We start from the raw sequence: 15,000 nt of genomic DNA on the forward strand, positions 1-15,000 counted from the left end.
TATATATATATACACACACACACACACACACACACACACACACACACACACAAAAGGAAAGAGAAATGTTAAATGAGTTGAGAAAGGAGGCTTTGAAAAAAATGAAGAGAGGACAGAAGAGGAGAAGAAAGAGTTTTCTGGAGAATCTTGGATATGAGACTGAGGAAGTGGTTCATAACCCAGAAAAGTACAGCAAGAAAGGACTAAAGAAACTTACGTATGAGCGAATGTAATGTATTCCAACATAAATGGAGTGATATCGGGATTTTAGAACTCAACGATTACTTGAGGGACAAGAACCCAGATATTGTGGGTCTTACTGAAACAAAACTGAGAGAGGAGAAGACCTGATGATGGTTGGAGAAGGAAATATAATGTTTGGAAAAGAAATAGAGTAGGTAAGATGGGAGGAGGAGTGATGTTGCTGGTTAAAAAGATATAAAGGTGGATCAAGTGAAAGAAGGTATGGGAAAGGCAGAAGTGCTAAAGATCAGAGCAGAAACTAATGAAGGAAAAAGAGGCACTACATAGTGGTGTACGTACCACCTAAGACAAATGCATGGTCAGTACAGGAATATGAAGAAATGATAAGTGATACAGGAACATGTCTGGAAGAAATGTTGGGTGGCTGTGAACGAACTATAATGATGGGAGATTTTAATTGTAAAGAGGTGTGTTGGGAGGACTGGTCAATGGAAGGATCAGAGACAACATGGGAAATACACTATTGACACTGGCAATGGAAAATGTGTTAACTCAGTGGGTCAAAGAAGATACTAGGTTTGGAGGAGAGGGAGCATCGTCAAGACTGGACTTGGTCTTTAGTACAGAGCCAATGGTCATTGAGGAGATGAGGGTGGAGTGCCCTTTAGCAAAGAGTGATCATGCAGTTTTGGAGTTCAAGGTGATAGATGAAGAGAAATCTAGAAGAAATGAAGAATATAAAGTGGGAAGATGGAATTATGCCAAGACAGATTTTGGAAACCTAAAGAAATTCTTTCAAGAGACAAATTGGATGAAATTCAAGAGTGCTAAGGAGCAAATGAAAAGTGGAAGGAATTTATAAAAATATACAAAGAAGGTGAGAAAAATTTGTACCAATAAGACAACATAGAGAAGTTGGAAAGCAGGACTGGTTTAACGATAGATGTGAAAAGGCTAGAACAAGAAAAGAGGATGCATGGAAGAGGTGGAGAAGGAAAAGACGGATTAAGCAGTGGAAAGTTACAAAAGAGCAAGAAATGAATATGTGTTGATTAGAAGAGAAGAAAGAAAGAAACAAGAAAAGGATATAATTGATAAATGTAAAGACCAACCAAGGCTTTTTACAGACATGTGAACAACAACATCAAAAATAGAGAAAGTATTGAAAGTTTAGAAGTAAATGGAGTATGCAGTGAAGATCCCAGGAAATGGCAGAGGCTATGAATGGATGCTTTCGGAAGGTATTCACAAAGGAGACTGCTTTTGACAAACCACTGGTAATGGAACAGAAAGGGATTATGAAGGAGTTTCAAGTAACTGTGGAGGAGATCAAGAACATGATGGGGAGTTTAGAAGTGAGAAAAGCTGTGGGACCTGATGGGGTATCAGGATGGATTTTAAGAGAATGCAGGAGCAACTGGCAGAAAAAGTTTGTGAAGTAATTGATGCCTCATTAAGGGAAGGTGTAGTGCCCCAAGACTGGAAAAGAGCTAACATTGTCCCAATCTATAAATCAGGTAACAAGAGAGACCCATTGAACTATAGACCAGTGTCACTTACAAGTGTGGTAGCTAAGATGTGTGAGAGGGTGGTGAAGAATAGATGGACAGACTTCTTGGAGAAAATGACATACTTTGTGAGTGTCAATTTGGTTTTAGAAAAGGGCGTTCATGCACGACAAACCTGATATGTTACTATTCGAGGGTGATAGATGTAATACAGGAAAGAGATGGTTGGGCTGATGGAATATATCTGGATTTAAAAAAGGCCTTTGATAAGGTACCACACCGGAGACTGATCTGGAAACTTGAAATGGTAGGAGGAGTGCATGGCAGTTTACTAAAATGGATGGAAGACTTTTGGTAGGAAGAGAAATGAGAACAATAATTAAGGACAGACCATCAGAATGGGGATTGGTGGAGAGTGGAGTTCCACAGGGATCAGTGTTGGCACCAGTAATGTTTGCAGTCTACATAAATGACATGGTGGATGGGGTGTCCAGTTATGTGAGCCTATTTGCAGACGATGCAAAATTGTTAAGAAAAGTGAGATGTGACAAAGATTGCGAACTACTCCAGGAAGACTTGGACAGAATATGGAAATGGAGCTGTACATGGCAAATGGAGTTCAACACGACAAAATGCAAGAAAATAGAGTTTGGCAAGAGTGAAAGAAGAATCAGGAGTATGTACAAGATAGGAAATGAAGACATAAAACCAGTCATGAAGAAAAAGACCTTGGGGTGACAATTACCAATGACCTATCGCCAGAGAGACATATAAACAAAATAATTGGAGAAGTATTGAACTTATTGAGGAACATAAGAGTGGCGTTCGTATATTTAGATGAAGAAATGATGAAGAAAATAATTACTGCAATGATAAGACCGAGGCTTGAATATGCAACAATACAGTGGGCTCGAACTTAAAGAAACACATAAGGAAACTAGAGAAAGTACAGAGGGCTGCAACAAAATGGTGCCTGACTTAAGAGATTTGACTTATGAAGACAGACTGAAAAGAATGCAACTTCCGACCCTGGAAAACAGAAAGAAAGGGAGACCTGATAGCAATATACAGAGTGATGATTGGCATGGAAAAATGGATAGGGAAGATCTGTGTATGTGGAATGAAAGAATGTCGAGAGGGCATGGGAAAAAACTAAAATGGCCACTTATAGGAGAGATGTGAAAAATATAGCTTCCTCATAGAAGGGTGGAAGCATGGAATAGTTTAGACGTGGAAGTGGTCAACGCAAGGAATATTCATGATTTTAAGAAAAGCTGGACATTAATAGATATGGAGACGGGACAACACGAGCATAGCTCTTTTCCGTATGTTACAATTAGGTAAATACAATTAGGTAAATACACACACACACACACACACACACACACACACACACACACACACACACACACAAGTGGCTCAGTGGTTAGAGCGCTGGACAAGAGAGGAGTTGATTGGGTGGAGATATTTGGGTTTGTCTCCTTTCAGTGAGTGTTCATAGCAGTGAATAGGTACAGGATGTAAATGAGAAGTTGTGACCTTGTTGTCTGGTGTGTGGTGTGTGCCTGGTCTCAGGATAAAGATCAGAAACAATGAGCTCTGAGCTCATTGAGGAAGTCTGGCTGTCTCGTCCGAGACTGCAGCCGATCAAACAGTGAAACACACATTCCGAGCAGCTGCTGAAAGTCTATTGGATCAAGAGTGGAGGTGTTGGAGAGAAAGGCTGAACATGTGACTGGTTGGAGAAAGATGAATGTGTGAGCTGGAGAAATGTATTACTAATTTCAAATACAGTCTGGCCAATGAATGATCTTGCAAATACATCTTTGGAACGAATAGCTTCTACACATACACACACACACACACACACACACACACACACACACAAGACCGAGGCTTGAATATGCAACAATACAGTGGGCTCTGAACTTAAAGAAACACATAAGGAAACTAGAGAAAGTACAGAGGGCTGCAACAAAAATGGTGCCTGACTTAAGAGATTTGACTTATGAAGACAGACTGAAAAGAATGCAACTTGATGGAAAACAGAAGAGAAAGGGAGACCTGATAGCAATATACAGAGTGATGATTGGCATGGAAAAAATGGATAGGAAGATCTGTGTATGTGGAATGAAAGAATGTTGAGAGGGCATGGGAAAAACTAAAATGGCCACTTATAGGAGAGATGTGAAAAATATAGCTTTCCTCATAGAAGGGTGGAAGCATGGAATAGTTTAGACGTGGAAGTGGTCAAGAAGGAATATTCATGATTTTAAGAAAAAGCTGGACATTAATAGATATGGAGACGGGACAACGAGATAGCTCTTTTCCGTATGTTACAATTAGGTAAATACAATTAGGTAAATACACACACACACACACACACACACACACACACACACACACACACACACACACACACATGAAAAAATATAAGAAACATGTGTTGAGATAAAGTGGGAAGATGGAATTATGCCAAGACAGATTTTGGAAACCTAAAGAAATTCTTTCAAGAGACAAATTGGATGAAATTCAAGAGTGCTAAGGAGCAAATGAAAAGTGGAAGGAATTTATAAAAATATACAAAGAAGGTGAGAAAAATTTGTACCAATAAGACAACATAGAGAAGTTGGAAAGCAGGACTGGTTTAACGATAGATGTGAAAAGGCTAGAACAAGAAAAGAGGATGCATGGAAGAGGTGGAGAAGGAAAAGACGGATTAAGCAGTGGGAAAGTTACAAAAGAGCAAGAAATGAATATGTGTTGATTAGAAGAGAAGAAAGAAAGAAACAAGAAAAGGATATAATTGATAAATGTAAAGACCAACCAAGGCTTTTTTACAGATATGTGAACAACAACATCAAAAATAGAGAAAGTATTGAAAGTTTAGAAATAAATGGAGTTTGCAGTGAGGATCCCAGGGAAATGGCAGAGGCTATGAATGGATGCTTTGGAAGGTATTCACAAAGGAGACTGCTTTTGACAAACCACTGGTAATGGAACAGAAAGGGATTATGAAGGAGTTTCAAGTAACTGTGGAGGAGATCAAGAATATGATGGGGAGTTTAGAAGTGAGAAAAGCTGTGGGACCTGATGGGGTATCAGGATGGATTTTAAGAGAATGCAGGAGCAACTGGCAGAAAAAGTTTGTGAAGTAATTGATGCCTCATTAAGGGAAGGTGTAGTGCCCCAAGACTGGAAAAGAGCTAACATTGTCCCAATTTATAAATCAGGTAACAAAGAGACCCATTGAACTATAGACCAGTGTCACTTACAAGTGTGGTAGCTAAGATGTGTGAGAGGGTGGTGAAGAATAGATGGACAGACTTCTTGGAGAAAAATGACATACTTTGTGAGTGTCAATTTGGTTTTAGAAAAGGGCGTTCATGCACGACAAACCTGATATGTTACTATTCGAGGGTGATAGATGTAATACAGGAAAGAGATGGTTGGGCTGATGGAATATATCTGGATTTAAAAAAGGCCTTTGATAAGGTACACACCAGAGACTGATCTGGAAACTTGAAATGGTAGGAGGAGTGCATGGCAGTTTACTAAAATGGATGGAAGACTTTTGGTAGGAAGAGAAATGAGAACAATAATTAAGGACAGACCATCAGAATGGGGCTTGGTGGAGAGTGGAGTCCACAGGGATCAGTGTTGGCACCAGTAATGTTTGCGGTCTACATAAATGACATGGTGGATGGGGTGTCCAGTTATGTGAGCCTATTTGCAGACGATGCAAAATTGTTAAGAAAAGTGAGATGTGACAAAGATTGCGAACTACTCCAGGAAGACTTGGACAGAATATGGAAATGGAGCTGTACATGGCAAATGGAGTTCAACACGACAAAATGCAAGAAATTAGAGTTTGGCAAGAGTGAAAGAAGAATCAGGAGTATGTACAAGATAGGAAATGAAGACATAAAACCAGTCATGAAGAAAAAGACCTTGGGGTGACAATTACCAATGACCTATCGCCAGAGAGACATATAAACAAAATAATTGGAGAAGTATTGAACTTATTGAGGAACATAAGAGTGGCGTTCGTATATTTAGATGAAGAAATGATGAAGAAAATAATTACTGCAATGATAAGACCAAGGCTTGAATATGCAACAATACAGTGGGCTCGAACTTAAAGAAACACATAAGGAAACTAGAGAAAGTACAGAGGGCTGCAACAAAATGGTGCCTGACTTAAGAGATTTGACTTATGAAGACAGACTGAACAGAATGCAACTTCCGACCCTGGAAAACAGAAGAGAAAGGGAGACCTGATAGCAATATACAGAGTGATGATTGGCATGGAAAAATGGATAGGGAAGATCTGTGTATGTGGAATGAAAGAATGTCGAGAGGGCATGGGAAAAACTAAAATGGCCACTTATATGAGAGATGTGAAAAAATATAGCTTCCCTCATAGAAGGGTGGAAGCATGGAATAGTTTAGACGTGGAAGTGGTCAACGCAAGGAATATTCATGATTTTAAGAAAAAGCTGGACATTAGTAGATATGGAGACGGGACAGTACGAGCATAGCTCCTTTCCCGTATGTTACAATTAGGTAAATACAATTAGGTAAATACACACACACACAGTATTCAATCATAATAATGCATTGGTAGGCTTGGAAAGGTGAGGCCTCTCTCTCTCTCTCTCTCTCTCTCTCTCTCTCTCTCTCTCTCTCTCTCTCTCTCTCTCTCTCTGAGTCTAAACACATGAAACACATGAGAAAAACACACAAAATTTAATAAGAGAAATTGCAGAAAAAAAAGTGTAATTATTTTTGGACTGAAAGAAAAAAATGTTAAATATAGACCAAGAAGGGAAAAGGACGAAACAAAATCAGTAAAAGACCTACTAAAACATCTAAATGATGAGGATAAACAGAACTTAGAAGAGGAAGTAGAAGAAATCCATAGAATGGGACCATATCAAGAAGGAACAGTGAGACCAGATATTACTAAAATCACAAGCAGCAGCAGAAAAAATACTATATAGAAAAACAAAACTCAGAGAAACAGAAGGTTGCAAAGATATATATATATATATATATATATATATATATATATATATATATATATATATATATATATATATATATATATATATATATATAAAGAAAAATAGAAACGAGGAGGAAAGGAAGAGACACAACGAATTGGTGGCAGAAGCAAGAGAAAAAAATAATGAAAGATCAGAGGAGGAGAAGAAGGCATTTTTTTGGAGAATTCTAGGAGACAGGATAAGAAAATGGTATATAAACGAGAAGGAAGAGAAAAAAATGGAGCAAGTTTAACTAAAAATTATAAGAACAAGAGATTAAAAATGATGTATACAAACATAGATGGGATTTTATCTAATAAATTAGAATTAAGAGATTACATAAAGAAAGAAGAACCAGATATTGTATGCCTGGTGGAAACAAAGTTAAATGAGGCAATAAAAATAGACATAGATAAAAGGTATAATATATGGAGGAGAGACAGAGTGGGTAAAGGAGGAGGAGGAGTCATGATGATGTTAAGGAAGGAGATAGTGGTAAATCAAGTGGAGTTTGGGAAGGAAAATCAGAAATACTGTATATTAAGATACATATTAATAAAACAGAGTTAACAATCATTGGAACATATGTGCCACCAAAAACAAACTCATGGACTAACCAAGAATATAAAGACATGATAAATGACACAATAAGGAGTCTTACAAGAATCATTAAAGAAAGGAGAAAAGTGATATTGGTAGGAGATTTCAACTGTAAGGAGGTGGACTGGGAAAATTATGAAAGTGGTATGGGGGAAGATGCCTGGGGAGATTGATTCCTGAACCTAATGATAGATAATTTGATGGTCCAAAGAGTAAAGGAAAACACAAGATTCAGAGGAAATGATGAGCTTGCGAGATTGGACCTAGTTTTTACAAGGGATATACAAATTAACGATGATATAAGTGCCCATTGGGAAAGAGTGACCATATAATATTAGAAATGGATATAGAAGAAGGAAAGGAAGATAGAGATGAATCATACAAAGGAGACCGATTAAATTACAGAAAGGCTGATATTGAGAATCTCAAGAGCTATTTTAAAACGTAAACTGGGAGGAGATGGAAAACTCAGAAACGGTTCAAGAGAAATATAACTTATTTTTGGAAATATACAAAACAGGAGTCAGGGAATATGTCCTGAAATATAGACCTAAAGAAGAAGGAAAGAAAGATTGGTTTAATGCAAGATGTGCTAGGGCAAAGGAAAAACGAGATGGAGCATGGAAAAGGTGGAGAAGAAACAGAAATCCAGAAAATAAGGAAAACTTCAAAACAGCAAGAAATGAATATGCTAAGGTGAGAAAGGAAGAAGAAAGAACTATGAAAAGGACATTGTCGAAAAATGTAAGGAACAACCAAAATTGTTCTACAGATTCATAAATGGAAAAATAAGACAAAAAGAAACAATAGAAAGGTTAAAAGGAGAGAACGGAATGGTGGAAGACCCAAAAGTATGGCAGAACTGTTAAATAGTAAATTTCATGAGGTCTTTACTAAGGAATCCAAATTTGAAAGACCACAGGGTAATAGAGACTGTCCATATGAAAGAGATTAAAGTAACCAAGCTTGAAATAAAAAAGTTGATGACGGAACTAGATGAGGAAAAGGCAATGGGACCGGATGAAGTCTCAGGCAGAATACTGAAAGAATGTAGGGAAGAACTAGCAAGTCCTATATACAACATCATAAAATGCTCAATAGAAAATGGAACAGTGCCAGTGGAGTGGAAAAGAGCTGAGGTGGTTCCCATATATAAGAGCGGAAGGAAGGAAGAACCTTTAAATTACAGACTGGTATCACTAACTAGTGTAATATGCAAGATGTGTGAAAAGTAATAAAGAAGCAATGGATTGAGTTTCTTGAAGACAACAAATTATTATCAAATAGCCAATTTGGTTTTAGAAAAGGTCGGTCATGTGTAACAAATTTATTGAGTTTCTACTCTAGAATAGTTGATAAAGTACAAGAGAGAGAGGATGGATTGACTGTATTTATTTAGATTTAAAAAAGGCGTTTGATAAAGTGCCACATGAAAGATTACTATGGAAGTTAGAGGAGAAGGGTGGCTTAAAAGGAAGCACATTGAGATGGATGAAAAATTACTTGAAGGGGAGAGAAATAAGGACGATAGTTAAAGATATGAAGTCCAAGTGGAGAACAGTAGACAGCGGAGTGCCACAGGGGTCAGTATTGGCGCCAATAATTTTCTCATATATATAAACGACATGTCAGAGGGAGTGAACAGCTACATAAATCTGTTTGCGGACGATGCGAGTCATTAAACAAAAAGAGGATTGTGAAATACTACAGGAAGACTTAAACAAGATCTGGAAATGGAGTAAAAAATGGGAGATGGAATTCAATGTGGACAAAAGCCATGTCATGGAAATGGGAAAAAGTGAAAGACGACCAGTGGGAATCTATAAGATGGGAGATGGAGTAGAACTAGAAAAAGTAAAAAAGGAAAAGGACTTGGGAGTGACAATGGAAGAAAACAATTAACCAGTAAGCCATATTGATAGAATTTTCAGAGAGACGTATAATTTGCTAAGAAATATTGGATTAGCATTTCACTACATGGACAAAGAAATGATGAAGAAATTTATAAGTACTAAAATAAGAATTAGATTGGAATATGCAGGAGTTGTGTGGATCCCCCATAAAAAGAAACACATAAGGAAATTGGAGAGACTACAAAAAATGGCTACAAGAATGGTTCCAGAATTTAGAGAGATGACATATAAGGAGAGACTAAAAGCTATGGATCTACCAACCCTGGAACAGAGAAGAGAGAGAGGGGATCTGATACAAGTTTATAAATTGATTAACAGAATGGATCAAGTGGATAATGAGAAACTAATCCTGAGAGAAGAATATGACATTAGAAGCACGTGTCGAGACTTGGAACAGTTTGAGTGAGGAAGTGGTGTCAGCAAAGAGTGTACATAGTTTTAAAGAAAAATTGGACAAGTGTAGATATGGAGACTGGACCACACGAGCATAAAGCCCAGGCCCTGTAAAACTACAACTAGGTAAATACAACTAGGTACACACACACACACACCGCGTAGTGTAGTGGTTAGCACGCTCGACTCACAATCGAGAGAGCCGGGTTCGAGTCCCGGGAAGCGGCGAGGCAAATGGGCAAGCCTCTTAATGTGTGGCCCTTGTTCACCTAGCAGTAATTAGGTATGGGATGTAACTCAAGGGGTTGTGGCCTCGCTTTCCCGGTGTGTGGAGTGTGTTGTGGTCTCAGTCCTACCCGAAGATCGGTCTATGAGCTCTGAGCTCGTTCCGTAATGGGGAAGACTGGCTGGGTGACCAGCAGGTAACCGTGGTGAATCACACACACACACACACACACACACACACACACACACACACACAGATATAAAAAAATATAGTTTCCCGCAGAGATGTATTGAGACGTGGAACAGTTTAGATGAAGAAGTAGTGTCTGCAACGAGTGTGCACACTTTTAAAGTAAGATTGGATAAGTGTAGATATCGAGACGGGGCCACACGAGCATAAAGCCCAGGCCCTGTAAAACTACAACTAGGTAAATACAACTAGGTAAATACATGTAAAAGGCAACACACTCCACCTCACCAAACAGCCGCGGCTGGCCTGCTCCAACCCAACAGGTATTGAGTCACAGATTCGTCTACTTTTCTTACTCATGAAATGCATCTCATTATGGCCCAAGTACATGACAACAGCGAACAGTCAAATATGTATGTCATCAGTTAACAATGCAAGCAAAACTAATTTCATGGTTACAATCATGGGATGCATGAGGCAATGCTCACTAAAACTGACTCAAACTTATTTTTTCGTTACGGCAACAACGCAGGGATTTTCCTTACGACATCAAAATAGACATGTACGTTGCATAAGAATAACCTTCTTGGCACTTCTCGATAAGGTTAGGTTTTAAATTGTTGCCGAAATAAGTTTAATTACTTTATTTTCTGATAGTTCTAGTTATTCTATTGGTTAGTTACTGCACTTGCAAACAACTAAACACAGCTTGTCTTCAAACATATTCCGAGAGTACAGTATTTTTTTTTTTTTTTTTTTTTATACTATGGCCGATAGCGTAGGCATACTTGAAGAGTATATGTGGGAAGCGCTGTTAAAGCTTCCGCCCATTAGTGGCGCAGGCAATTTTATTCTATAGTGGTAGCCATATTAGGGTCCATATCACCACCCAAGCTCATCTTTGGTGAATCACCTAGAAGCTGGGTATCATGGTGACATGTAGGTACCTTTAAACCCAGTCGACAAATGGCAGGTGACATGTAGGTACCTTTAAACCAGTCGACAAATGGCAAAGTTTCAAGGCGGTAAGTGGTGGGATTTGAACCTACGCGTATGTAATAATCAATTGTTTATACTTTCTCTATCACTGGTTGCCGTCGCCATTTTACAACCTCTGTACTCGCCTCAGTCTTGGGATAATGTGCATTACTTACACCAGTATTAGATGTCATTTCTCTCTGTTCTTCTTTAGACAATCTAAAGACGTCTTCCCTGGTACTCCACGTGGCCTCCTCCTCTATGCCATGCTGACCTGACCTCCCATGTATCTCTGTCCTATTTCGTCCTTTTCACATGTAAAATAAATAGACAAACAAGCAAATAAACAAATACTGTATAATAAATAAATGAAATAAAAGATAAAAGGAAATAAAGAAAAACATAAAAATGTAAATAAACAAATTAATAAATAAATAAAGAATCTAAACTTTTCTCTTACATGATTTTATTTAATGGTTATATTTAATGAGTTCTCTTATTCATACGTCTGTCATTCTGCCTTCTTTGGTGACTCCCGTACTGATTCTCACCACTCTCTATCCGCGACGAGTTTAGAATTGTGTCATGAGATGACGCGGTGCGTCCTCCGTAATACTCGTAGTTAACAGCGGACAGCACACACTATTATAACATCACTTGAACTTGATGCTCTCTAAATGGTCACGTTCTGCCCATTGACAATACTCAATGGCTCTTACACTTCACCAGATACACCCACTTAACGCGTCATTACATGTAGGAGCTTCGTCACTTCTGTTACTATCGATCCCACATAATTCATTAGTTATCTTTTCACAAATATGGCTGCATGTCATGTACTTATGTGAAATATTTTTTTTTTTAGGATAGAAAACTTATTAGATCGTAAGGCATAATCGATATTTCAAAATTCAATCTTCAAAAGTGTTTACATTTCACAACTAAACAAGCTAAATCTAATTGTGATACATGCGGACAATACGTATATTGCGTGGTGTGAGTCCACTTAAAAGTGATAAAAGTGTTTCAAGTCAAAACTAAAAACTAGCCACTCATGTACGTATAAGATGTATAAGAAACCAGTCCAGTCCAGAAAGACAAGAATACTTTGATCATTTGTATTACCAGGTGTTACTGTTCAGCCTCCTCACCATCACCACAGCGCCTTGTGCAGCCACACGCAGACCTTCAGCAACACCCGGAAAGGCTGCACCGTCATGTTAAAAGTCGAGGTCAAATGCACTGACGTGGAGGATAAGCGTGAGGGTTTCGTACTGAATGGTGTTCCCACAGCACCGCAGGATCCTCAAGGGTAAGGAACAAGTTAAACAAATAGCAGTCCTTGCACAAAATATAAAAAAACCACACAGCTAGTTTCCTGTAACCCAAGATGAAGGGCGGGGCTGGTGATGACATGATGGGTGTTTACAGCTTGAAGATGCTGGTGGTTGCATTAGGGGGACAATAAATCAGAAACCAGGGATAAACAGAAGAGAGAAAAAAACATAATGACAATCAAGCTTTCCGCAAAAACAAGTCGGCCAATATTTGACAGTACACAGTATTAAGAAGTGTTTGAGGATGCCATGGAGTAGCGAGGTTCATGTCACGACCGCGGCCTTGGTCACGACTCTTCTTCGAAATAACACTTTCTTTTCGCTAAAGGTAATAATCACACTTTTTAACACTACTGCATGTGTAGAACTGGCTAATCTTCAGTTAACTACATAGAATGGATTAGTATTTAGCCTAATAACCATACAATCTTAGTCTTACAATCAAACTTCGAACTGTACAGCTGATGTTATATTCTAAGTACAAAAAACGAAGACATACGGGTCATCTATTGATCGTTATAGTTACGCAGGTTCCTTTCAGTGAGACGCAGAAGCAAGGCCAAGAGAAAAGGCCACTGACCGCCAGCGAACGCACCACAACAAATTATTAAGAGCAACCTTCACCTTCAACAATCCGGGTTACTCATGATAACTTTATGAATTCCCGGAGAGCCACGTGGCCACAGTGGACCGTAAAATGCCTCGTTTCCATCAAGGTCTTAACAAAACGGCCCTGGCTTTCATGAGTCATAACAAGGAAAGACCACAGACGCAAGGCAGGGACGTGAGCGACCGCTGCACTCTATGGATTGCTTTGGCTTGTGAGACTTTAGCGGGAATGTATCACTATCACCAGGGCAGCTGAGGATATTCGTGAACTACTTTTCAAATTATGTATTATAGACCTGGGCCTTTCCTTTTTATTTTCTGTTGCCCTTGGCCAGTTTTCCCCTCTTACATAAAAAAAGAGATTGCTTTAAAAATAACTCATCATGCCAGCGATAAACAAGTGACATACGCTCAGTCATACGTTGAAGTAAAAGAAGCGACAGGAAAGAAAGAAAAAATAAAAAACATTTGTATTCACGTTGAAGTGAAAGAAGCGACAGGAAAGAAAGAAAAATAAAAAAAAAAAACGTCTGTATCACACTTACTTTCAAGGAGATTATCAGCTTGACTCCAATAAAGCATGCTTGTAAATGTTTATAGCTAAAGATAGTGGGTCTAGTTTCAATGAAAGAAGAAAAAAATTGGGTAGAGAGAATATACCGTATTACATGTATATCCGATAATACCAGTGTGTGTGTGTGTGTGTGTGTGTGTGTTTCACTGTTTGATCTGCTGCAGTTTCTGATGAGACAGCCAGACGTTACCCTACGGAACGAGCTCAGAGCTCATTATTTCCGATCTTCGGATAGGCCTGAGACCAGGCACACACCACACACCGGGACAACAAGGTCACAACTCCTCGATTTACATCCCGTACCTACTCACTGCTAGGTGAACAGAGGCTACACGTGAAAGGAGACACACCCAAATATCTCCACCCGGCCGGGGAATCGAACCCCGGTCCTCTGGCTTGTGAAGCCAGCGCTCTAACCACTGAGCTACCGGGTGTGTGTGTGTGTGTGTGTGTGTGTGTGTGTGTGTGTGGGAGGGGAAGATTGCCTCAAAACACCACTGCTTTAAGGCGGCATGATGTTTGAGCCAGTTGGTGGTAGGTGGGTGCACGCTGGCTTTATTAATGTCGTGGCGTCATGCCGAGCGTCCCGCCATCGCCCCTCAGTGCAAGGAGATGTGTCAACACGAAAGGTCGACCCACAAACTTCACTCCTCCTTCACTTTCCAATTTACGATAACTGGGAATCGTGGCATTTACAGCGTGCACTTCCAGTAAAAGATGACGAGTTTCCTGCACTTCCACGACAAAATATCACCAAGAACATGCTACATCAGGTTCACCTTGAAAATTTCGATCTCTATTCTCAGGAACAAGAAGAAAAAAAAAAAAAAAGCGAAAATGTGGAAAAAAAGACTATACTTATATAAATGAACACTTTAATAAGATCGCTTAACTGGCTACGAAATACTGTACCAATAAATTTCGTTCGCTAACTACATCCTCTATATATAACTGAGAAACCGGTTCGAGTTTGTCCTAAAGACGTAAAGAGTTCCAAGAGACGATCACAACACAGAATAAACCTGGATTTTTCAACGCTTTATTCTCTCACCGGGACTGCGTTTCACAGACCACGGGGGTGATTAGGAATATACTAAGCCGAGATATCACGAAAATCTTAACGTCACTGAAAACCGTTGCAACTTCCACCACAGCCTGTTAAAAGAAACCGAGATGAGGCAAGATTACGGCCTTTAATTAATGTACTCAGTGAGCAAAGCCAAACTAAGAGTAATTACCCAGTAAAGTATGATAAAGGTACAGCAAGATGGCCTGCTGTCGTCTGAGTGTCTGGAGAAGGCGTGGGCGAGGGCGAGGGCGAGGAGGGTTTAAATTTGATACGAGACCGTCGGAGAGGACACAGGCGGCAGGGCGGGGTGAGTGTGAGGTCTGAGTGGAGCTGGGAGCGTCGAGCCGCCGCG

The 15,000-nt window shown here is 39.3% G+C and overlaps 1 protein-coding gene across 5 annotated transcripts in view; it reads right to left on the reverse strand.

Moving 5' to 3' along the window:
• LOC123517467 (cAMP-dependent protein kinase catalytic subunit 3-like) overlaps window positions 1-15,000 on the reverse strand; it is a 67,433-nt gene that overhangs the window by 12,923 nt on the left and 39,510 nt on the right. The window contains exon 2 of one of the 5 annotated variants that reach the window (XM_045277550.1): window positions 14,818-15,000. This exon is cut by the window's right edge and continues 19 nt beyond it. The exons of the other annotated variants lie outside the window; for them this stretch is intronic. Coding sequence (XP_045133485.1) covers window positions 14,818-15,000 — 183 coding nt within the window. The remainder of the gene's footprint in view (window positions 1-14,817) is intronic. 5 annotated transcript variants of the gene reach the window in all.

This window comes from Portunus trituberculatus, chromosome 42 (genome assembly GCF_017591435.1).
Source record: "Portunus trituberculatus isolate SZX2019 chromosome 42, ASM1759143v1, whole genome shotgun sequence".
NCBI lineage: Eukaryota > Metazoa > Arthropoda > Malacostraca > Decapoda > Portunidae > Portunus > Portunus trituberculatus.